This window comes from Pollicipes pollicipes, unplaced genomic scaffold (assembly GCF_011947565.3).
Source record: "Pollicipes pollicipes isolate AB1234 unplaced genomic scaffold, Ppol_2.1 Scaffold_3447;HRSCAF=4054_pilon_pilon_pilon, whole genome shotgun sequence".
Classification (NCBI taxonomy): domain Eukaryota; kingdom Metazoa; phylum Arthropoda; class Thecostraca; order Pollicipedomorpha; family Pollicipedidae; genus Pollicipes; species Pollicipes pollicipes.
Window position 1 is genome coordinate 42703968 of NW_023596297.1, and position 24411 is coordinate 42728378.

At 54.5% G+C, this 24411-nt stretch overlaps 1 protein-coding gene across 3 annotated transcripts; it reads right to left on the bottom strand.

Annotated features, from left to right (window-relative positions):
• Window positions 1-767: 767 nt before the first annotated feature.
• Window positions 768-19949, bottom strand: LOC119091250 (ubiquitin carboxyl-terminal hydrolase 47). 3 transcript variants are annotated; one of them, XM_037213917.1, is made up of 22 exons: window positions 18706-18818; window positions 14265-14490; window positions 13531-13696; window positions 13423-13488; window positions 13048-13223; window positions 12555-12729; window positions 11921-12042; window positions 10928-11121; window positions 10360-10525; window positions 9606-9806; window positions 9073-9228; window positions 8235-8414; window positions 7600-8028; window positions 6813-6936; window positions 6217-6494; window positions 5734-5866; window positions 5355-5473; window positions 4416-4553; window positions 3780-3895; window positions 3210-3318; window positions 2526-2790; window positions 768-2177 (listed from the first exon to the last, which is right to left on the bottom strand). In XM_037213917.1, the coding sequence occupies exons 2-22, from the start codon at window positions 14475-14477 to the stop codon at window positions 1930-1932; spliced, it is 3774 nt and encodes a 1257-aa protein (XP_037069812.1). In that variant the 5' UTR covers window positions 14478-14490; window positions 18706-18818; the 3' UTR covers window positions 768-1929. The 3 variants fall into 3 exon arrangements, with proteins under 3 accessions (XP_037069812.1, XP_037069811.1, XP_037069810.1); XM_037213916.1 differs by lacking the exon at window positions 18706-18818 and adding an exon at window positions 19867-19949 and having other exon boundaries at window positions 13423-13696; XM_037213915.1 differs by having other exon boundaries at window positions 13423-13696.
• Between the last annotated feature and the right edge of the window lie 4462 nt (window positions 19950-24411).

Genomic DNA, 24411 nt, shown 5'->3' on the forward strand with positions numbered 1-24411 from the left:
AAAAAGTGAGCAAGCACGTTTCATCATATCTGGTGCTTGCTTAAAGGGAGTGTTCCACATTTATGTGGAGTTTTGAACTGAAAGTCATCTTGAAGGTCTTTTGGTGCCGTTCAAAATCCTGCTCTTTGTATGGCCCACACCCCTCTATTTGCTGATCTATACGCCCGCGAAAATGACGAGGTGTATCGGGGTCATAATGTCAAAGTAACCTCGGCATTCACGTCATAATAACGCCATTAAATCCTGTCATTCCACAAGCCATACGGCGAACAGTGCCAATAAAAATATAATGGTTGCGTCACCCATATCCGACGTTGGTGAGCGCGATGTCCGCATGCCACGTCAATTGGCTTTTAATCAACGCCGCGCGAGGTACGATGACGTGATCAAATAATGAATGCATTGAGAAGCATATTTACTTCACAGATAAATTGTGCCGTCTAGGGCAGTCTTTTCCACTTAAAAGGTGCCAATAGTTACCAATACTTATAGACCGCCAATATTGTAAATGCTCGGGGTCGCAAAGCCAACGACCCTGGCCCAGGCCCATGCGCCAGAGGCGTCCCTTGCGTTGGCAACACTTCGTAGGAACCGATGCAGGGCAAACATCGTCTACGCTTTCACTGCAGGAGTTGCTTTCAAACGATCATTGACACGGAGTTGGCCAATAGGGAAATGGATCTACGACGACAGTGTGACAAATCGCACGACCGAGAAGCCACAAAAATGCACATTTTTGCGGCCGGTCCCCACTGAAATAGACGAACGTCAGTCAACCGGTATATTAACAGAATACAAACAAAGAACAGGCCATTACGGCTCAACATGTTCTTTCTTTGGCGTCGAAACGGTGAACGCTGTGCTGCCTATTATCAAGCAGAATGGGCAAAGAGGAACAATCTAGCGCCAAAACTCGAGTCACTTTATTACAGATGCATCGCAGCAGGTGCCCATTCAGAGGCAAATTAGGCGAACGACAGAAAACTGAGCAGCGCCAGCCGACCGTTACGAAAGAAGCGCACGAGTCCCGGCGAAAGCGAACCACGTGGTCACTCATCGTAATTGAATTGATTTGTGTTAGACAGAGTGCGGCGATCGCTGCTGTGATTTCGCCCGTCATCCCAACATCCGCCGGCAGGCTAACAGCTGGCCCGCGGACACAGACACCACTGCCCCGAATGGGTCCCCGCCGGCAAGCTGATGGCTGGCCCGCGGACACAGACACCATTACCCCGAACGGGTCCCCGCCGGGAGCGTCGCCGCCAGCCCGGCGCCCTCGCATAACACGGACTGTTAACTGATAGCACACACAGAAGCCGAACCGGGCCGACCCGCCACGCATACCGTACTCAGATTGAGCCGACGCATGTTACGAATGCCACAATTCGGTCTGAACACGTGTCGGCGTCGGTCTCAGCCGGGGCCGCGAGTCGGCTGCGCAGGCAGCTTGATTGCCCTCGATAGACGGGTGGCCTGCTGGCGGCCGGCGGCGGACTGCGCGGCACGCGGCCGACCCGGCTGTCCCCCGTCCACTGCCCCGCCTCGCCCTGCAGCAGCTATCACACAGGCCGCCGCCGAGCCGACTGGCGCGGAGCACAGCCGCCGCCCTCCATCCGACCGGTGCCCACCGGACTAGCGGCGCGCTGTTTGTACACACTAAGGCAGAACAGCGCCCGGCGGGAGGGCACACTTCTCCGCGCACGGCTCACGGTCGGCCCGCGCAGGGTCGCGGCACACCCGGCGCCGTCAGCAGCACGTCCGCCGAGCCGTCCACGTCTGCCCGACCCCCGGACTGGCCGGCAGCACGGGATGCCGGCACAGCTACCCACCGGGTCCGCGACGCCAGTCCGCGCCACCCAGCCGATGCCGTCGCACATACCAAAGACAGACCACACACAGCCATCGGCCGGCCGGTCGGCCGCGACCGTTCTAGTCGCCGGCGGCTGGCTGAATGTCCACGTGGATTTTGAGGCCGCGTTCGCGGCGCGGCGCGGCCGCCGCCGAGCCGGAGGAGCCGAGCGCCGAGCCGAGCGCCGAACGCGCCTGCAGCCGAGCCGTCTCGCGCTGGCTGATCTCGCGCCGCTGCTGCTCGTTCAGCTCGGCCAGGGGCTCGGTGCCATCTTTGTAGTAGAGCACGTAGCCGTCCTCCAGGATGTTGAGCGGCCAGACATCCAGCGCTGCGACAAAGCCGGGGTCGGGGCGGCCGTCAGAGGGCGCCGCAGGTAGGTGGATACGCGAGCAGAGCCACAAAACCGGCGTCACAGCCCTCAAAGCTCTCCACAGCGGGCGGACGGGGGATAGTTTTTACCTATCATCAAACGGTGGAAGACGGAGACGCAATGAAAACTGCAGTCGCATGCGCTGAGTATACGACAACAATTATTCGAGGAACTGAATTTCTTGAGGACAGCACACCAGCCCCCTATCCCCACTGCCGCGTTTATTCCCAAATCGCTCGCAGATTTGGGAGCCCCACCCGCCTCTCGGAGACCGCCGAACCTTTTTTACCTCCCGCCAGCGCTCACCGGTGACATTCTGCAGCCAGTCAAGCTCGGTGGGCGCCAGCAGCGCGTTAAAGTCGTTGGGGAAGCTGCCGGGCGGCTTGGCCAGTCGGATGTTGTCGGGTGACAGGCTAGCGTGCTGGCCCAGCGCCCCAAGCAGGGCCGCCGCCGACGACTCCGGCAGCACCAGCTCGTGCATGTCGTCCAACTGGTAGGTACTGGGGTGGAAGCGACGGCAGAAGAGCGCCAGCTGGCCGTGCCGTTGCACCTGCTCCGGCTCCGGCAGCTCCTGCCACCGCCGGCAGACGATCAGCGCCAGCCGGCTACATCCCCGCCACGGGCTCATGGGCTTACGAACCTAACGTGAAATATACAGCAAACGGTACGAGCATTTCTCACTACATCGACCATAGCAGTTTGATCGGGAAAATATAAAACAGATCGTACATGTATTGATTAACGGGAACCACTTTTTATTCCAGCACGTGCCCAGTCATTGATAGAAACAATGACAGGAATGAAGATGAGTTTCATGCCTAATCTGGACATAATATGTTTCAAAACTCAGCAACAAAAGCCTGCAAAAAAATCACAGCAATCATGTCTTGTACATCTTTGGTTGATAAAATTGCACACTGCTGAGTATCTTCAGAAGAAAACAAATGTTTACGACAGGCCTAGACATGGTCGACATGTGGCTATTACTACCTGAACGAAAATCTCCCAGTTGGGATACAGAGGAACTTCTTCATCAAACTTGTATGAATCTAGGTAAATCTTGCCGGGGTTCTTCCAGCTCTTCTTCCGCAGCCGGCATCTGAAGAGCGGACACATGGACCCGGTTGTTTACGCAATTGAGCTGCTTGAGCGTGGAAGGACATTACGACATGATGAACATGAAAGTCCTGGCCACCGACAGACGCTCATCGCACGACGAACAAGTCGCTGCCATCACTCCGGAAACCTTACCGGCCCGTGGTCAGACGTTTCAGAGCCAGAGGTTTCATTCCAGGTGACAATTCGAGCGCGAGTGGTCGATGATCGGCCATAAAGCGCTCTGACCTTCAACCTGACGCTGAAGAGCTTAGGGCTAATAACTTGCATCATTACCAAAACTACAGTGGATCGCAGGTATCTAAACATAATGGAGGCCTGCCGCCTGTATTGACAGACATTTTATCATCATACACAACGCATAACATGGGCCAAGGGGAGACAGACGACGGGCGACAACGGATGCCATCCGACGGGGGCTGACCAACGGCAGGTGACAATCACCTGGACATGGGCACGTCAACGCCCAGCCGGGACTTCTGTTCGGCCAGGATCTCCTTCTTCGCTTGCTCGATGCTCATACCCTTGCGAAGAATCCACTCGAACATGAACTTGCTTGGCTGAGGGACACGGCATTTCCGTCAACTTGGGCAACAGCGGCATGATCCATCCACCTCGTTCGCTCTGGTGATGGTGACGATTAGGATTTTGGGGCGCGCCGACTAATAAGTGCATTTCGCGCCCCTCTGTGGTGTGCATACGGCACTGCCGTCCCCAGGGTGAAGCACCCGTTTGTAACTATGACACACAAGACCAAGAGGGAGTGTTTCAGAAAACAAAAGAAACCAAAGAAATGATAAGCTACCTCACCCCAAATATAGGGTTACGTACGTGCTGACTATTTACACCCATAAACAAATAAACCGGCGTAAGTAAGCAAACGCGGACTTTTGTTGTAGGCCCCGACGACCATTCCCGCCGAGACCACACCCCTCTTCGAACCCGACCAACTGTTGTTTGACAACGAGCCGGCCGTTCCAGACCAGCACCAGTGCCAGTCAGCATGCGCCGCTATGGCGAGGAGGGGTTGCCGCAATACCAGTCCACCTTCCCGGCATCGGCCGGCCCGTCCAGTCTCACCTCCGTGGCATTGGGCTCCAGCTTGTAGACCTTGCCGCGCAGCTCTCCGTCCCGCAAGCGGCGCGACAGGCGCGCCACGAATGTTACATTGTCGCCGTGCGTCATCAGCTGGTCGTCCAGCCGCGTGCACTCGAACTCCTGCGTGATGGGAGGAGTCAGCAGCCGACAGAGGGGCGGCACGGGGTGACCGACGGGGGGGGGGGGGCAGGGTTGGTCAGCAGCTGACAGAGGGGCGGCGCGAGGTAGCCGGCGGGTGGGGCAGGGTTGGTCCGCAGCCGACAGAGGGGCGGCGCGAGGTAGCCGGCGGGTGGGGCAGGGTTGGTCAGCAGCCGACAGAGGGGCGGCGCGAGGTAGCCGGCGGGTGGGGCAGGGTTGGTCAGCAGCCGACAGAGGGGCGGCGCGAGGTAGCCGGCGGGTGGGGCAGGGTTGGTCAGCAGCCGACAGAGGGGCGGCGCGAGGTAGCCGGCGGGTGGGACAGGGTTGGTCAGCAGCCGACAGAGGGGCGGCGCGAGGTAGCCGGCGGGTGGGGCAGGGTTGGTCAGCAGCCCACAGAGGGGCGGCGCGAGGTAGCCGGCGGGTGGGACAGGGTTGGTCAGCAGCCGACAGAGGGGCGGCGCGAGGTAGCCGGCGGGTGGGGCAGGGTTGGTCAGCAGCCGACAGAGGGGCGGCGCGGGATTACCGGCCGGTGGTCAGCGTGGACCATAGTGGCCAAAGCGCGCCTCCCACACCAGATGCGACAGACAGCTCCGGATAGCTGGGTGTCTGCACAGTCCGCCCAGAATCATGGGGATAACTGATGATGACAAAAGTTTTTTAACAGTATAAGCTATCGTAAATGATGTAGTTCTTAAGAATTTATCATTAGCTACAAACGCCTGTATCCGTCATGTTATGCTGACACCCAACCATCATCAAGTGATACACATTTGGAGAGGGTACCTGGTTGCTGGTGTAGATCTTGAGTATTTTGAAGTAGTCGCGGTGCACATTGATTAATGCCTCAATTTCCCTCTTAAAGCCTCCTAAGGTGATGCGATTGTCTAGGCGGACGTCCCACACTGCGAAAAAAGAAGACTGCATGACGGAGGGCACTGCTGCACACTTCCGACTCACCCGGGCCCCGATCACTTCCACATGCCAATTTGCTTGGAACTTTGCTGAACATGGTCGTGGATAATGTTTGCCCTAAAAGTGCTCCCCTTCACATCCCCTGCACAGGCTTAGGATTCGAGCGGTGCTCGGCGGGCAGCCAGGCCGCACTTCGTTGCACGCCAGCAGAGCCAATCCCCTCCCCCCCCCCCCCCCCCGCCCAACTCACGAAAGCCGTTTTCATGCGGCACAGACTTCTCGACGACGAAGTATCGCCTGACGTTGGCCGGCTCGGGCTCGGGCGCTGGCCCGGGGCCGTACACCGGCTCCGCGGCACCCTCCACTTCCACGCCCTTGTACCCCTGCGACGCAGAGTTAGACCGAGTTTGTCAGATGGTGGCAACCCGGTAAGCACTCCAGCAATGCGCACGCCCACATGAAATGCTGCGATTGCTGAAAGGTCACGACCACATTATACTGGTGTCGAACGGGGCAATAACTATCGCAAGCAAGCATGTGCTGCTCACACTCACAAATAATACATGATACCAATTTAGAGTCAGTCCGGATATGAAGGCGCGCAGTGACAGCTCATACACCAGCTTAGTTTGATCTTGCGGAGCCGACACCAGCCCCGGCGGCGAAGCTGATGTTCGTCAGCACACATGTAGGGCACAGGGCTGCGGGCAGCCGCCGGCGCTGGCGCGCACACCTCCTCCTGCGGCGAGAGCATGCTCTGGTAGTCGGAACCGGCCGGCGAGTTGCTGGGCGTGGCCGGGGGCGAGCTGGCGCGCCCCGTCGGCTGGCCGCCGATCAGGGTCCGCTCGCTGTCGGTGGCGCTGCTGTCCTCGGAGGCACTCTGATCGGAGCTGGCGCCGCCCAGCAGGTCGTCGGCCGCCGGCTCGGGACTGGCCGGCGGCGAGTCCGGCTCGGCGGCGGCCGCCAGCGCCGCCTCCTCCAGCGATGGAATGGCCAGTCTGTCCAGCGTCTCTGGCGGTGGCCGACGCGGCGTCAGGCGGCGGGCAAAACACGAGCGCGGGGTCAGATTTCGAAATATCGCGCGAAAAGACAATCTTTTGAACACGACCCAGGCCACGACGATAAAACTTTTGAATATGAACACCGACGAGCTTACTTGTTTCACATCAGCCAACACTAGAGCCAGGATAACCGTGGCACAGAGATGGAACAAAACTACAACGGCCGCATAAAACTTATACACGAGCAGCTGGTAACGAACTGACTCCTTCCATAGCAGCATTTAGAACTGTTTCAGACCACAGAGGCGAGACCAAGTGACCAGCTCACCTTGATCGGTGTTGGGCACGATCACCTGAAGACCGATCGTGTGCTCGAACCGATCGCACAATCGGAAGAACTCGGACGACGTAAACGGCACGTCCGCGTCCTCGGCGTCCTCCGACACGAATACCTGCCGTGGGGGGCCGGCAACCAATGGTCACAACAAAGTGCACTGGCAGACCGCCATGCGCGCGCGGCGGCGGGTGTGACACCACGAGAAATCACCGCTGCGGTATTTAACGGCTTTACGATAGAATGTTTGGATGTAAAGGTCAAGTGACGTCAGAGGACAGGACGGACCGTGTTGAACATTGCGGCGCATTAAATTTTCGCCACCAAATACTGCCACCGAATCGGAATTGCGTGATCGCATGATAAGGGGTCGGGGCTCGCACAACAAGCACTGTTTAGCGTGAGCTTTGATCCCAGAAATCCATTTATCCAAAGCGATTCGGAATAAATCTTTTCATAGAAAATATGTCGCAAAACATCACGGGCCTGCGGCGTTCGCTCGTGACGCGAATGCCCGTCCGCTAGCTGAATTACACGCTTGTTCTCGGGGATTTGCGAGCGCTGTTGTCCCAACCCGTCACTCCACGACCGCCGAGCTTCCACACATTACCAATGCAAACCTCCATCCACTGACTCTGCTATTCCTTTTCAAGTGCTTGTCAGCTAATGGCGCTGCGGTTTCCATGAAAACTCTCCCCAGCCACACCCTGCTGTTCCTGTGGAACTCCTCGTCACCTCTGGCCCTGCCACTGCTGTGGAAGCTCATTCCCCAGCCACTAACCCTGCTGTTCCTGTGGAAGCCCTCCAGCCTGAGCGAGCGTTCGGGGCTGAGCAGAGGCCGCAGATCGCCGCAATAGCGCGCCAGGCAGAGTCGCGCCGCCTCGGGCAGCGCCAGCGCCGCGCGCAGCTCCGCCACCGTCTGCGCCAGGTTGGCGCGCAGCGGAGTGGGTCCCGAGACGCGCCCCGTAGCCGCCGACACGCGCAGCACCTGCAGCGTCGTGTCGCCCGCCGCGTACACCTCGAACTCAGCGTCTGCCGCGCGCCAGTCCAGCATCAGGTCTAGCTTGTAGGTGCTGCGTACACCTCCCATCACTTCCTCCATGGTGCGGCCGGCCTGCTGCTCCAGACTCCCTTCGATGGCGTCGTTCAGCTCATCGTATTTGACTAGACGACACCGCGACAGCGGTACGTGCTTGTCAAACTCGAGCATCTGGGGGCGGCAGGAGGAGGTGGGACATCCAGCAAGGAACGGACCAAGTTGCATAGAAAGGACCGAGATGATAACCCACACACAAGTATGAAGGGCCGGCTCAGCACGTGCAAAACTCGTTTGATGCTCTAGTGAAAATGATGGTCCACTGATGATCCACTCAAGATGATCCACTCAAACCTGATGGTCCACTCAAGCCTGCGTACCTTCCAGCCCAGCTCAGTCGCGTCCTCCAGCAGCATGTCCTTGTGGACGTGGAACGCGGTGCTGACGGTGGTCTTGATGACCGGGTGCACACCGAACAGGGTCAGCTTGCACATGCTGCGCTCGCGCTCTTTGTTGGCGCGGTCCTCGTCCTCACCCTCACGCATGCGCGTCAACAGCTTCTGTGGCATGGCCAGACGGACGAGTCAAGCACGTAGCACGGCATCCCCTTCTCACGTCATATGCCTCCGCATGAACGCGTATTGCGCGGGGTGGGTAGCAATGGGCTGCAACAGCTTCCCTCAGTCAGCTCTTGCGGCTGAGGCGAGTTGGTGGTAACTGCTGCTAACACAGACTGGCAGAACATGGAGAGAAGAAGTAAAGCATCTTATATAACATGGACTGGAAAAAATAGTAAAATACATCACATGTTAGCATTGTTGTTTTTCAATCACAACTTAAATTTCTACATTGACAAAACTGCGCTACTACCATGGGCTGGCGAACAAAACCCATGAGCGGTCTGATATGGTGACAAACAAACATCTTTACACCAATCAGCAGACATATCCATTGCCCATCCCGTCATTTGTGAGAAAAATACTACTCGCGGTTTGGGAGTATGTCATGACCTAAACTCTAACAGCCTTGTGACTTTACTTTTTAATAAATATCTGTGTGCACTTAACGCCGGCACGCTTCGCGAAAATACAGCTGGAACAGGGAAGTACATCATTACAGGTACCAGACAGAGGAAACCTCAGGACAGGGAAGGCCAATGATCTGGTAGCCAGTACCGACACAGCGTAGGCGGCCGCGGCCTGGCCGAGTCAGACCCACCTGAATCCACTCCGGAAACTCGTCTTTTAGCAACGGCAGCTTGTTGTGCTCCTTATCGATACGTCGGTACATGAGCATATAGGCATTGGTGCTGGAAGAGTAGCTGCTAGTGCGCGTGCCGCCGCCGTAAGTCCTCCGGATGTCATCCTGGGTCACCTGCAGCCAATCCAGGTCAGGGTAGGATCTGGATTGGATCCACCGCACGAGTACGCATCTTGCCATTCATGTAGGCTCAGTACGAAAGTCGGGGAGGAGGCTGCATGGCGTGCCTAACGTTTATATCGCGAGCTGTAGTACAGATTGTTACGGCATTAATTACATCGGAGTAATGACAACCAGACGTGCACGGGGAATTCCCAGCATTACTGGATTAAGCCCAAGGCATCCCGAACATTCAAAGCACCCCTTCCCTCCCCCCCCCCCCCCCTATCAACTGCATTTGTTCTAGCAAACACATTACAGTCCTGCAGTGCCATCTCTCGTCAACCAGACATCCAGAGGCCACCACCAGCGCCCTCCGGAGCTCTACGCACCGGCGACACGGACTGGTCGTTAAAGCAGAACCACTCCTGCCTGGTGAAGTCCTTGATGTAGGCGTAGTAGTGGCCGCCGGACGCGCTGCCTGCGTGGATCATGATGGAGAACAGCTCGTACTCGTATGGGCCGCGCACCGCGTTCCGCCAGTTATTGGCACGCGTCTCGCTGTCCGTAGAGCAGTCGATACCCTCGTCCTCCTACAGCAACGGTCGGGCACAAGTGTCCGGTCACGGCGACGTGCAGACCAACCGCAACGTTGCCTTTGGCGAGACGGACATACCGACGGCTGGGTGCATATATCGCACCGTGATCGTCGCCACTCACTGAACGGCGAATAACTAGTGCAAAGCAGCTTCAATGCGATCTACGAATCTTATAGCTCCCGCCAACCGCAACGTGACAGTGAAGAAAACACCTACGCCGATTATGTCCTGACACGACAGCGTATAATTTGAGCGTGTTGTGTTGTGCAAGTGTTTGAGCGTCACTTGACAGTAACCTGGCTCATCTAAGTCCAGGAAACCTCTGACGTCAGTCTTTCAACTCTCATCTTCTTCACCCTAAAAAGTTTGAGATTTGCGTGAATGGCATTCAGCTCAAAATCGGCGGATGCCTTGAGCACTGCCGCCGCAACATAGCACGACTGCCACCTCGAGACCAGCTGAACACGAAGCGCCACATATCCCTAATGGCGGCCCGATGCGGCTCAATGTCGCTGTCGGCCGGCGCGTGCGAGCCCTGCGCGCCCACCTGTCCCACGTCGCCCTCGGCGGCCACCGGCAGATGCGTGTCGTCCTCCAGGACGGCGCCGCTGTCCGTTGTGGACGTGTCGTCGCAGCGGCAACCGTCGCCACCGTCCGCCGCCGGCACGCGCTCCACGAAACTGTTCAGGTTCAGGATCTCCGGGAACGACACCCTGCCGGCGTCCCCGGGAGCACCGTCGGAGCACGCCACAGCGGCTGCGTCCGTCACTCACCAACATGCCTCACAAACATTCGGTGACGCATCAGCCGCGCCATGCATCGGCAGGCGTCAGGCTAATCTGTGTGTCCTGTACGGCGGGAACTAGCTGGCCGATTCGCGCATCCTCGTCTCGCAGTATGCTGCATGTGGCTGAAATTTAGTCCCACTGAAAGACGTAAGTCCTCCAAGATCGCGTGTACTTAACAAAAAGAAAATCGAAATGAAGCTCACACACCATACATTGCACCAGGCAAGTTTCGAAACACGACACAAACCTGTGTTATGAATAGTGCGTCGAGTTTTCTTATTTTTGACTTGCATACGTTATCAACCATAAACATCGGATTTCACTGACCTGTCATTAAGTTTGATGCGGTGCAACGTCTGATAGTCGAAGTCGAAACGTTTGAGGTGCAGTGTTAGCAGGTACGGAAACGTCTTGAACTTGAGACCTTTGTGCGCGTCACACTTGCGTGCGCAGTTGTCGCAATGATACTGATTGTTTCCGTCTAGAATTTCCGGCTTCACGAATCCGCGCAGCGCCTCTTCCTGGAAACAGGAACGGCCGCAGTTTAGGACAAACCACACTGACTTTCCGAATCAAACATAAGACGTAGAAACCCTTCATGGAATTCGGGACTCCCAAACGACCACGCAGTTTATAGATACTTTTGTTACAATATTTGGTGTACAAAAGTGCGCCCGCATCTGACGTCTGGGACATCTTTTCCATAATTCGACCACTAAATGCACAGGCCACCATTATGCTATCATTCGTACTCAAATCTACCTCGATAAAATAGATGTCTGGCTGGGATCATTCGTGCCTAAACGAAACCTACAATAAGCCATCTCCAGATGCATATGCATAGTTCAGCCTGTCCTATTACACTGGCGGCTATTTTAGCACACTGCCGGGGTGCCGGAAGTGCAGCGGTTAGGCTGGGCGTCTGGGAGACCGAAGGAACGCAGCTCGGTTTCCTGCGGCGACCGCTCCACCTGCCAGCTGAGTCTGTCGTAAACTCCCAATAGCCATCACCGCACGTCAATCAACGTGTGAACACATGGCAGGTGGCAGCTCGTTGTGTGGAAATGTCACTCCACAACAAAAGCGCGACTTGGGGATGGTCACAAGCTCCACGCCTATCAATTTCAGAGCTGTCTGCCGCGAATGATCCGGAAGGGCGAGGGGAGGAGCTCGAGGCGCCATCGGCACGAAGTGCCCGCGGGGCCTGCCCGGGACCGGCTACAATAGTGTGTGTGTGTGGGTGAGAGGGCGAGTTCCAGGCGTCCTCCGTGTGATGGGCGCCTGCCAGGCCCGGGCCGGGCTCGGGGACGGCACACTCACCACGCTGCTGAAGGCGGACGTGGCGCCGAACAGCCGGATCGGCAGCGGGATGTCCAGGTAGGTGTCGCCGCGCGCCTTCTCCGTGCCGCATTCCAAACACTTGACGTAGTCGATCATTTTGCCTGTCGTCATGCGCACCCACACCCGTCACTGGCAGCCAATTCATAGACAAAGCCACCGCCGGCTGCATGTCACTGCCGTCACCGGCGATCCTCAGCTGGGCTTCACATGCCGAAATAGGCTGCGCCAGATAGTTGCCTCGAACCTTGCCAGATGGATTTCAACATGGAATGTCTGGAGTGGGTACTATGCCTGTGTGTAGTATGTCTTGCACATGTACTGATGCTTAAGATATTAAAAACCACCTCAGTCTACCAAAGGTGAGCTAACATGTCTTCCACGTCATATCAACGTGGAAAGTGAAACTTAAGCATTTAAGTTTGGATTCGTCGAAGTTCGACGCATGCATTTCAATGAACATGTGATTCAAGTAACATGTAACTAACAGAAAGGCAAAGTGCAATATAAGCTGAGCCATGTTTGCCAACGCAATGAGCAGAGCAGTTCCCAAGGGCTTGCCCCCCTACCCCCGCGCTGGAACATTCGGCCAGGACGGCCGCCGTCCCTGACTGACCTTCGTAGAGGCGCGAGATGAGGTCGTGCTGCTCGGTATCCTTAAACTTGACCTCGAGCGCGTCAAACATGACGCGGCAGAGCTCCTGGATGTCGTGCTGCTGCCACGCCTCGCTGCTGTCCCAGCCGAACGAGTAGGTCAGCTCGGTGGTCTCCACCGCCAGACGGTCGGTGGTCTGTGGACGGCCCCGGTCACAAGACGGTGGCGCCGGCCGCCAAACGGCCTCACGCGGCCGACTGACGCAGAGGCGGCCGCGCACGGCTCCAGGGACGCCCGAAACTCGAGCCTGATGGATCACAATCTAGCGCTCAATAAAGTTCAGCGCGTTTCCGTCCAACCAGTGCCAATGGTGGGAAGGCACACATCGCCAGATTCACAACTGAAGGCAAAATAGCTGGTAGTATTACAAATATTAGCCCGACGTGCAATGTCAATATTATCAGTCGGTCCGGACTAAGTACTCTCCACACACTCTCGCCGTGCACAGGCCCACCTGCATGTTGACAAACAACTTCTGCAGCTGGTATGGGATTGACTTGGCGGCGTCCTCGGAGGAGCCGTCATACTCCCAGCTGTACATGGCGTTCCTGAACTCGGGGGTCATGAAGAGGGTCTGCAGTAGCGAGTTCAGGTAGCAAGTCATCGCCTGGTTCACCAGGCCCACGTGACCTGCCGGCAAACGATGAACAGTCAGTCCCCGTGGCCCGCTGGTTAGCGAAGAGGCAGTTTAGGGCACTTAGCTGACCCACAGAAAGCGTACCTAGCATAAGCCACATCCACACCATACAGAACACGCCTCCCATAAACCACAAGCCCGTGACCGAGGAGACGCAACGTCCAAGAGTTCGCCGCCCCTTCTGGCACGCACCCGTCTCGTTGCTCTTGATCAGGCCGCTGGCGTACGTGTAGGGGGGTGGCTCATGGGCGGCCGGCGGCGCGTCGGCGCCTCCGTCTGCGCCGCCGGCCGCTGCCGGCGCCACGGGCGAGGTGCGTCCGGCGTGGTCGCCGCTGTCGAGGCCGCGCGCCGGCCGCGGCTTGCGGCGCGGCCTGGCGTCCGTGATGATCAAGTTGTTTCGCGACTGGCCACCCGTGTCCAGGCCCACCTCCATCACCGTGTAGTTCAGGTAGTCGTTCAGGATCAGCTGCCGCGGCGCAGTGCGGAGCGTGAGGCACGTGTCGCTCCACCGTACGGAGGTGCCGCCGGCTGGGGCTGGCCAGCGGCCAGCGGTGTGACGTTGGCCGCCAGAGCAGCGCGTGACGTCACAGCTGCCAGGACAGCTCATCTTTTGGTTGGCGAGTACTAACACCGCGCCAAAACGCCCGTGAAAACGCAGGGAATGTGGGAGGCCTGACAGTGCGGTCCAAGATCGACGTATTACCATACGTGGGCAGCGCAGGATAAAGTTGTAAGCCTCGCTGACATCTCACCAAATCAGCCTGATGCCTGGGAACAGCAAAACGTGTCCGTGTGGAAACACGTGCATAGGGACGGGTGCAAGGTACAGCCCGAGCGCGACGGCATCTTATACATGCTCCAAAGCATACTTGAAAACACAAGACATAACGACACGAACAGAATCCTCCTGTGCCCGTTGGAACACAAAGACGCGCGGTGAGAACCGGCCCGTTCTGACAGCGTGCGTGCGAGACGGCCTCTCACCGCTGGCCGGTGACACATCGGCGACAGGCACCGGTGCTCCCGCCACTCACCGCCTCGCCGCCGGCCGCCACCTGCTGCGAGATGAGGAACTCGTCCGGCGCGTACTTGGTCTGACGCGATACCTCGTCCACAAGCGTAGCCACCTTGGCCGTGCCGGCCAGGTCGATGGTCATCTTGCCGGCCAGGCAGCCCCGTGACGTCATGTCGCGCACGAAGCAGCGCGCCCAGGCGACGGGCGCGTCGTCGGCGGGCGCCTCAGGCATGGTGCCGGAGGCTCTGGAGGGAGCGGCACGCTAGTCAGCGGAAGCCGGCCGGCGCCTCAGGCATGGTGCCGGAGGCTCTGGGGGGGAGCGGCACGCTAGTCAGCGGAAGCCGGCCGGCGCCTCAGGCACGGTGCCGGAGGCTCTGGGGGGAGCAGCGCGCTAGTCAGCCGAGGCACGGCCACCGACCGGGCCTGTGCCACGCGACAATGTAGCCATCGCCAAGCAACCAGGGCAGCCAAGAATAACAGCTCATGCCGATACGAGGGTGCAGAATCCCGTCGATATGTGATCCAGAAATAACCGTACACGAAGTATTTAACACGAATGCCAGCAATTCAAAGTCTTTTGTCGGCGGCCAGTTAAGGGTATGGCGACAATGCCCAACATTCGCCACAGGGACATTGGATGCTGATGGCGCGGCTGGTCAGAGTGGCATCACTGTAGGGTCGGACAGCAGGAGCGCGGCCTACCAGCGCTCATGACTCACACAGCGGGCGGCCGCGTCAGCAGCGGTTGCGGCGGCCCGCAGCTGTCAGCCGTGGCCGCGCCGTGACAAACTGCCGCGGCGAAGCCCGAATCTGCTATTTCCAACGTGTATACTTTATAATCCTTGCAATGCATTAATTTGTCAAAACGCTCGCGTAATACATGCTACAAAGGTTTCAAAAATTTTATCCAGAGAAAAATATGCAAACATTTATATCATTCATAGGGCCTGTTATCCCGCAAATTCAACGAAGCGTTATATTATGACTTTGATTTCACGATTTTCTACACAGACGTTTATCACCGCAGCTCTCTTCTGAGCGCGCTCTGGCTTTGGGAAACGGAGTATCTCATGGTCTTTAGTGACGTACTGGTTCAAACTTCAGCTGAGACGCTTCTTGATAGTTGTGACCTTTGCCTCCCCTGTCCCATTCATGAATGTTTATTTGTATCACGTCATTCATACCAGTAGAGTTACAACTTTTAAGCCCGCTGCCCCGCAACGTGCGGGTTATGACAGCTCAAAAGTGGCATCTCTAATCCGCAACAACTGATAACGGCCTAAGCAGACTCTGTCGTCGTCCTGACAACGGCAATCGTAACAACTGCAGCTGTTGTGGACTCGGGCTCAACTCTGGGGCTACCAAGAAAGGAAGAAGTGTAGGGCTGTGAAGGAATGTTAACAGTGTCACTGCGTTAACTCAAACATAGAAAACTATCCATATCATATCTCGATGGTGCTGCAGTGGCACTACCCAGTGCTATCACTAGATGTAACTGAGCCTGAGGTTTCATTAGGGTATGTTTTTGAAATGCAACATAAAGGTGGGGGCACTCCATTTAACATCTGCTGAAGTTCAAGTGAGTTAACATTCATTTAAAAATTTTGCATTTCCCAAAACTAACTTCTGATATCTTGTTGCAGACACGTACACACTCCGTGCTCAGTTTTTGCAATGATGACAGGAGGCAAACAGTCAAAACTGCCACTCTGATTTGATAAAGCAAGTGCCCCCTGAAAACAGCACATCAGATGGAGAGTCACGTGGGGGAGAAGCATTTCTTTCCATCACTCCGCAACAGCCTGTCGCAACAACTTGTTGGCATGTAGACATTCGCCAGAAACTTTCCCTAGTGTCTCCCACAAGGAAGCCAGGGCTTATTCTGCACATGATAGGACATGTGAGAAAACGGAGACATGCTCCTGGAGACGCATGCTCCTAGAGTGGATGTGAGTCCGGAAGTAACTGATGCTGATGATCCTGAAGCAGCACTGTTGCCTTGGAGGCAGACAACAGCTCAGGCACATCCAGGATCAACTCCCCTAATTCCCACTTTATGGCCAAGGTCATCAGGAAAAAACAGCAAAACTCCCCTGTCATGATGGATGTGTGTGGTAGCATTGACCTGTAGCTGACTTAAGGGCATAGTTCCTATGAGTGTTGAGTTAGAATGAGTGTTCTTAACTCCAACAACACTATCACATTGCCTGGTCACAGGCCCTTTGATTCTTGACGTGCTACTGCCATGGCAGTTGACATGTGACCAGGACAGTGACATCCTGCTGGCTGGGATAAAATAGAAAGGTCTACTGCATTCTGGCTCAAAATGTAAACAAGAAATATATGATGATTGTAATGTGTATGTTTTACTTTGTTTGGTGTGAAAAACATGGCAGTGTACTCAGATCTCTTCCTTCAAAATTGGTGAGGTGAGGTGAGGTGAGGTGAGGTGAGGTGAGGTGAGGTGAGGTGAGGTGAGGTGAGGTGAGGTGAGGTGAGGTGAGGTGAGGTGCTTGGTGAGGTGCTTGGTGAGGCTTAAATGCAGCCAAATATGATTCTCACAAATGGAGGATACTTGCTTTGATGGCAAGCATGCACCACATATAATATTTAAGGAAAACTCTGAACTGTTGGCATATTTTTAAAAGACTTTCAATTCAGGGATACTTGAATGTATCAGGATTGAGCCTATCAAAATCCTGTGACCCTAATCCTGTGAAAAAAGCTGAGATTATCAACAATAATAATGATCTGCACTGCTGCCTGCACAATTATCTGCTTTCTCCTCCCACAGATGCACTTCTCTCCAAAAATCCAAGGTTTTCAGCATGTGTGAAGGCTGGCCTAGGCCTAAAAATTTCATTACATTTCAAGTAAGACATACTTGGCTGGGAAAATTGTGTGTAATCATACTTTTGAAGACTTTATTTCATGGAACCTAATGTCAACTTGCACAGTGTAAATGCTATAATTCCTTAAAACAAGTAAATGACATGGCAATCATTTAACTTAACATGCCAGTTGTCAACAGCAAATGTAGCAGCAGATTTTGTCAATGTAGCACTACCATGGCACACTGGATTACTAAAAAATGTGTTAATGTGCAGCAAAGTGTGATATATCTTGATGGATATATCTAACACCAAGTTGGGCAGCCCATGTACCACATGAGAACTTTTCAGTGATACTGCAGCAAAGAAAATGGCAATAAAACAATAATAAAAAATGTTTAATAAATACAACAAATAGGCATGAGCTAAGGGTAGATAAAATATGCCTATCAATTGCAATGAACTCTCTTTTATGGATAGCGGCTTGGATTCAACATCACAATATCATTACTTATGCAATAATTATTCCATACAATCAGGAGATGTGGATGAATTTTTAAAGCATGGGCCATGTATGTTCCTTAAGGACCAACATGAACAGAAAGTGGTATATTAGTAATTACCATCCAGTCTATATTTAACAACAGTAGTTACTTGCAAGTAGCCATCATATTACTGTTTTTCTCAGATAATAGGAAATACACTGAAACAATGAGAAAACATCTGATTTCACAGATGCAGGTTTGGGTATCTGTAGGGAACCAAATTTGTCTTCTATCCATCAAATATATCTATCTATCAAATTGTGGGTGTATATGTACTACACCACAAACATTCCAATCTATACCATAGCACAAAAATATATACAAGGTAATGTTCACAGCATGCCATGCTTTCTGTTCACAGCTTCCTAGCTTTCATGATAACTGTGCACACCATTCACTATAGCATACATATATGCATGTTACTTATGATAAAACCTCAGGTTACACTGTGTGTAGCATGTGACACAAAATTTTTGCCTGTTGTTGATGCATAACTTGACTTGGTTATAAATGTAACTGTTGCATCATATATGTCTCAATTTGGACAAGTAACAGATAAACTCTGCATGTCTTGTGAATGTTCTACATATGATGACACAAATTCTAAGGGGTCTGGGCCACTGCAAACACCAACAGGTGAAAATTCATGGGAGTATGGCACCATAAATGGTATTGACCAAATAGATGCTATCTGGGTCACTATGAACACCCCTACTCCCATTCACCTAGCAGCAAAAGAGCAATTCAATTCTGGCCAATCAGTAGTTGAGCAATTGATAACAAAATCACATCAAGATCCATTCATAAGGTTTAGCAGCCTAATCTGACTTTTTAAACATAGGTGAAAAACCTTCACCTTTTCATAGGCGCCACACATCAAAGTTCTTCTCAGTGTCACCAATTATAAGCATATGCTCATGTTTGGCATTATATAAAGCATATAAACTAGCGCAGATCGGGGAACTCACAAATATGCCAGCTAATTGGGTGCAGGGGTAATATTGACAGCAAAGACTGAGACACAAAGGTAGGTACATTCATGCTCAAGCATATAGTTTGTCTGAACACAGCGCAATCAACCTACCACAGCTGAAGCCGCAATGAGCACTCTTCTTAATAGAATAGTTTATATAAAATTATGTCTTAAAACCGTTCGTCCGCAGTTTCCTGCCATCACGCTCTCTGGGTCAGCCAAACATAACCAATCAACATCGAAGCGCAGAGTTGGTGACTGGTGCGTCACTATGTCAACAGCATTCTGCTATCAAATTACTTTTCGTCGATAAATGACCGCGCTTCATCACTTTATATTTTATAAAATGACAGCGACAGCTCGTTTCCATACCGTTGGTATGGAAACGATCTATCCGATAATAATATGCCTCGTAAGTTCCAGCGGCAGCGTAATATTTTGTGTTTTACAGGCTTGGGTGCCACAAAATGGAAGCGCATTTCCATCCACTATTCCGTCTCCGATACCCATTTCCGCATGCTGCACAAGCAGAAGATGAGCGGGCGACACCGGCGATTCCAGTATTTCTGGCTGGGACGTCCATAAATTGCGTTACGCATTGTTGACCACCTTAAACCTCCTGGTTACGCACTGGTGACAACTCTTGGTGAAAAGCCCTGATCTACACTATCGGTGGTGCATACGCTACGCTGCGTCAGTGTTGCATCCCAAAATTATGACGTGTCCCTTTGACCCTAATTGAGCTAGACGTGCCAGGAAAGGACAGACGCGTTCCTCGTTTCTCTAGAAGAATCTGGAGGGCTTAAGTGTTAAACCGTTTTAAAATGACTGGCAAAATTCGCAACCATAGCTGTGCGTAACGTTACGCTGGCCATCCCCACACCCATTTCATGCATTTCGGTCACGTTCCATCAAAAGCCGCCGCACCGCGCGTGACATAATATATGGACGGTCCCATGTGTTCTTTCCACTCAAAGGCAAATGTGACATGTTTTCCCCTTGAATTTCGCAGTGGGAAGGACGATAGCCCTCTCTGTACGTCCGTTTTGCAGTCTGGTTGGGCGACCCTAGTTATAATGGTTAAAGCCGAGTGGGGGCACAGAGCGTATTTCGCCTCCCCTTTAAATAAACCCTCGTCAGAGCTAGGTCAGACACAGTGAACAGCAAGACCCGTGCGACTTCCGAAAGCATGGAGAGCTCCTAATAAATACACAGCGTAGTCCTGCACGGCTCATCGCACCTCCTCCGCCGAGGCCGGCAGCACATGCTCACCTGAGGCCGACGGTCGCCAGGGCCGCGACTCGGGTCAGGTCAGCTCGGCACCGGTGCCGGGATCACCGCCGCGGCCCGCCAGCTCCGCGCAGAAGGAAAGGCCACGCTCGGGCCGTCGAACACCTGCGCCGCGCCCGGCGCGCAGCCGGGTATTTCGGGAAACTAGGCTTCGTGAGCGGGCGGCGGCGGCTGCCAAAATCCTCCCACCTCCCGACGTCAGCAGGTGGCGGGCATCTGCGGCGAGATGGCAGCAGCGACCGGCCCGGCCACGCGCTCGAGCACCGGCACCAGTATCTGCTGAGCCGGCCGGCCGCCGGCGTCGACGACTCGAGCCCCGGCACAGGTATCTGCTGAGCCGGCCAGCCGCCGGCGTCGACTCGAGCCCCGGCGCCAGTATCTGCTGAGCCGGCCGGCCGCCGGCGTCGACGACTCGAGCCCCGGCACAGGTATCTGCTGAGCCGGCCAGCCGCCGGCGTCGACTCGAGCCCCGGCGTCAGTATCTGCTGAGCCGGCCGGCCGCCGGGGTCGACTCGAACCCCGGCACCGGTATCTGCTGAGCCAGTCAGCCGCCGGCGTGGATGAATCGAGCTCCGGCACCAGTATCTGCTGAGCCGGCCAGCCGCCGGCGTTGATGAATCGAGCTCCGGCACCAGTATCTGCTGAGCCGGCCAGCCGCCGGCGTCGACTCGAGCCCCGGCGCCAGTATCTGCTGAGCCGGCCAGCCGCCGGCGTCGACTCGAGCCCCGGCGCCAGTATCTGCTGAGCCGGCCAGCCGCCGGCGTCGACCTCGAGCCCCCAGGCGCCATATCTGCTGAGCCGGCCAGCCAGCCGGCTCGACTCGAGCCCCGGCGCCAGTATCTTCTGCTGAGCCGCCCATCCCCCCCCCGCCGGCGTCGACTCGAGCCCCGGCTCCATATCTCTGCTGAGCCGGCCAGGCCGCCGTCGTCGACTCGAGCTCCCGGCGCCAGACTGCCGAGCCGGCCACCGCCGGCGTCGACTCAAGCCCCGGCGCCAATATCTGCTGATGCGGCCGGCCAGCCGGCGTCCGACTCGAGCTCCTGCACCAGTATCCTGTCTGAGGGCCGGCCCATCCGCCGCGTCGACTCCGAGCACCGCCCGGCGCCAGTATCTGCTGAGCCGGCCGTCCCGCCGGCGTCCGACTCAAGCCCCGGCGCCAGTTATCTGCTGAGCCGGGCCGGCGCCGGCGTCGACTCAGCCCCGGCGCAGATCTGCTGAGCCGGCCAGCCGCCGGCGTCGACTCGAGCTCCGGCACCAGTATCTGCTGAGCCGGCCAGCCGCCGGCGTCGACTCGAGCCCCGGCGCCAGTATCTGCTGAGCCGGCCAGCCGCCGGCGTCGATGACCCACCAGTACATGGGCGCACGCTGGCCAACTGTTTGCTGATTGATTCTCAGAGAACGAATTGGTGAGACTCACTGTTGTGTCGGGTTTAGATTCAATTTCGAGCCGCATCATGTTTAGCTGGCACGATGGATAGGTTAAGATGGTCTTTAATTTCGGGTTGAGGCACATGGCGAATGCATGCAATGACAAGCTGCCACAAAGTGCTCGCAGACGACATTCATCTATGATCATTCGCTGCCTGCATTTCGGGATGCAGTGTGCTGAAATGCTTTCTTCGGCGCTACTTTATTTTACCACTTCCTTTCTCACCGCGATCATTTTTCTTCTGATGAAAAAATGCCTGCATACACGACTAGAACGGACGAACTCCAGTGCCTGCAACGTTCGTGTCAGACACACTCAAAGGCCGTTTGAGGCGGACACATGATCCGACGCAAAATAACAACAAACAACAAACGAGCCAGTTCGCGGTACAGCTTGGCTGAATCCAGAAGTAAACTGGTATGATTCGATAAACCAATATGCCATTCAACAAAGCCACGCTATATTTCAAAACTTAAATAGAGTGACCAAAAGGCAAACTATAAAATCGACCTGGCAACAGATGAGCATGCTTCGACTAATTAAAGTGTAAGCCATTTTAAACACGTGGAAGACATTGATCATGTTTGCTGACTTGTTGATAGTCCAAACACTTGCCTTCCTCGAGAACCCAATTTTCATACAAAAGTGCAGTGCCAGAGCGTCCAGTCCAGGTAAAGTGACACCAGCTAAACCGAGCCGTCCAATCACGGCCAGCCCCGGCAACAATCGTCACACTCTTTGGACCGGTCGAACCCGTCGATTCCGATATCACTTCTCATCCCGTGGATCAAGGGATTGTAAGCGCGCACCTGAGCCTTGGACGGTTCGAGACCAGAACCAGGGGCGTCACATAAAATTATCTGGGGAGGGGGGGGGGGGGAGCCCCGAGCGAAGATGGGCAAACATCCGAAGGTCATGATATAACGACCTCGAAATTGAATACAAGTGAGGCCACGAACAGTGCCTACCTACCCTGTGAATTTAAAATCTTCTTAAGTTATGAGAACTCATGGAATAAAAAATAGCGTGTAACCCCGTCCTCTAACCCCCAAATTACTCACCCATCCCAGCTGCCTTATATATTGATAAACAGAGACGTACACACGCCTTAAAGTGGAAGGGGAGGGGGCACACGACGATAAAATGAAAACCACGTTAAGCGCATGCACGCGATTTCTCGCATGTCGTTTGACAGCATCACATGATCTCGATCTTATACCTTTACTTATCTACCTGAACTTTTCAACTGTCAACATTTAGTCGCGTACATATCAATGCATGCTATACATTTGGTAACAGGGGGAGGGGCTTCTACGTGCAGACCACCCTGCTTTCAATCCGAGAATGTTTTACGCAAGCGGTGAACGGAAATCGGCGTTCCGTGTAATCGATCCCTCGACAAAGGAGGAATATTTTGGCACGACAACGCCAACACGGATGGAGACCAGAGGAGGTACGCACCGATCTCCGCACGTGTGGTATGTGGACTGCCTTCTTAGTAAGATGGTGACAATGGGCTTGCAGCACAGTTTAGCAGTATATCTCCACCACGTTTCCACCTGATTTAACTACCGCCCTTCACTATCACATTGTCACGTCTTTTTTCGGCCTAACTCCACGACCACACGAAAGGCGTCCGTCCCGCTTATCGCACGGGCACTTTGAAAGTTTCTCTAGGCATCCAAACAGCATCAGCATAATCCAGTGATTCGCGCTGGGTCCGTCCTCTTCAGCGTACTTGCGAACGATCTGAATCTTTTCGCGGAGGACGCTGTGGTGGTCCAGTACGCGAATGATACCCAGATTTTAATAAGCGGCCCCAAATCTCGATAAAATAAGACTATCGCTCGTTTTGAGTATCTCTTGGCCTTACTTCACGCTTGGTAAATATTCACAGGCCTGTAAGTCAATACCGATAAAACGCAGTTGGTGTTACTTGGAAGCCAACGAAATCTCCGCACCGTCCCCACTCCACTGTCAAATTTCGCAATCATCGTCTCGTCTCCCGTCTGGAAGCAAAACAATTCAGACTTGTCTTTGACCGTAACTTTTGTCGCAATTCCCACGTTTCGCACGCCAGTAAACGCTGTTTCGGTACTTTAACTTGCCTATCACATCTGGAGCACAGCCTGCCTGCCAGTGTCTTGATCACCCAGGTGAACGCCTCGATTCTGCTAGCTGTGAAACTCATTTTCAGACGCAAAAAGCGTGGCCAGGTGTCGGACCGTATCAGAGGCTTGGCTGGCTCTCCGTTGCAGATCTATGCAGGCATCACACCATATCACTCATCCACAAGGTCCTCCATTCGGGTGAGTCTGACTCACCTGCTCGCATGCTCCGCACTGTGGGTGGAGTGCACGGTCGACCAAGGAACAGGGCAGCGATCTGTTCATGCCTCGTTCGCGTATTGAGGCGGGAAAACGACGCTTTTCTCTCCGCGCAACCAAGACGGATAACAAACTCTCAGATTACCTTCAGCAGCTCCCAACTGTCCCTTTCCCCAAGACATCTGACGTGATATTTCGTGGGGCATCTGAAGATGTAATGATCTGTTATACGTGTTATATGACCTGTAATGTGTGGCGGAGTCGTGAATGGTGTGCCTGTGCATGTGTTTCAGTGCGTTTACTTTCGAAAGCACGTCCTATTTCTCATGACCTTTTTGCCGCCCATTTATTTGGTGACGATGGAAAGTACAGGCCTGGAGTATATTCAGCGTTACCCGCATGCTCAACTACTGCAAAATGGGGTCGAGGAATGGAACCGCCACATTTTGCACGTTGCGTTCCACAGTGAAATCAATACTAGCGCGGCGTTAATTGATTGTTTTGCGAAGTGGCATGACCATGAAAGTAATTTCGAAACGTCGAATTCTAATGTAACCTTGGCTTAGCTGATAACATCGGTTAACCATCACCTCCTCGCCGACTCAAAGTCTATTATTTTCAGCGAACACCCAGCTTAAAATGTCGAAATATCGTGACGGCAGGGCTTTCTTGCTTACATCAACTCCAACTTCATGTTAAGCGATGGGCGCGCTATGTATTACGACCGTCATCCCTGTGACCCGCCCGGTCACCAGTCGTCTTTACTGGGAT

Coding starts and splice junctions, on each gene's coding strand:
- LOC119091250 (XM_037213916.1), bottom strand. CDS start 14,477: ATGCCTGAGGCGCCCGCCGACGACGCGCCCGTCGCCTGGGCGCGCTGC. Junction 12,730..13,047: donor AGTTGTTTGTCAACATGCAG/GTGGGCCTGTGC, acceptor GGCCGTCCACAG/ACCACCGACCGTCTGGCGGT. Junction 10,526..10,927: donor CGCATCAAACTTAATGACAG/GTCAGTGAAATC, acceptor GGACGCCGGCAG/GGTGTCGTTCCCGGAGATCC.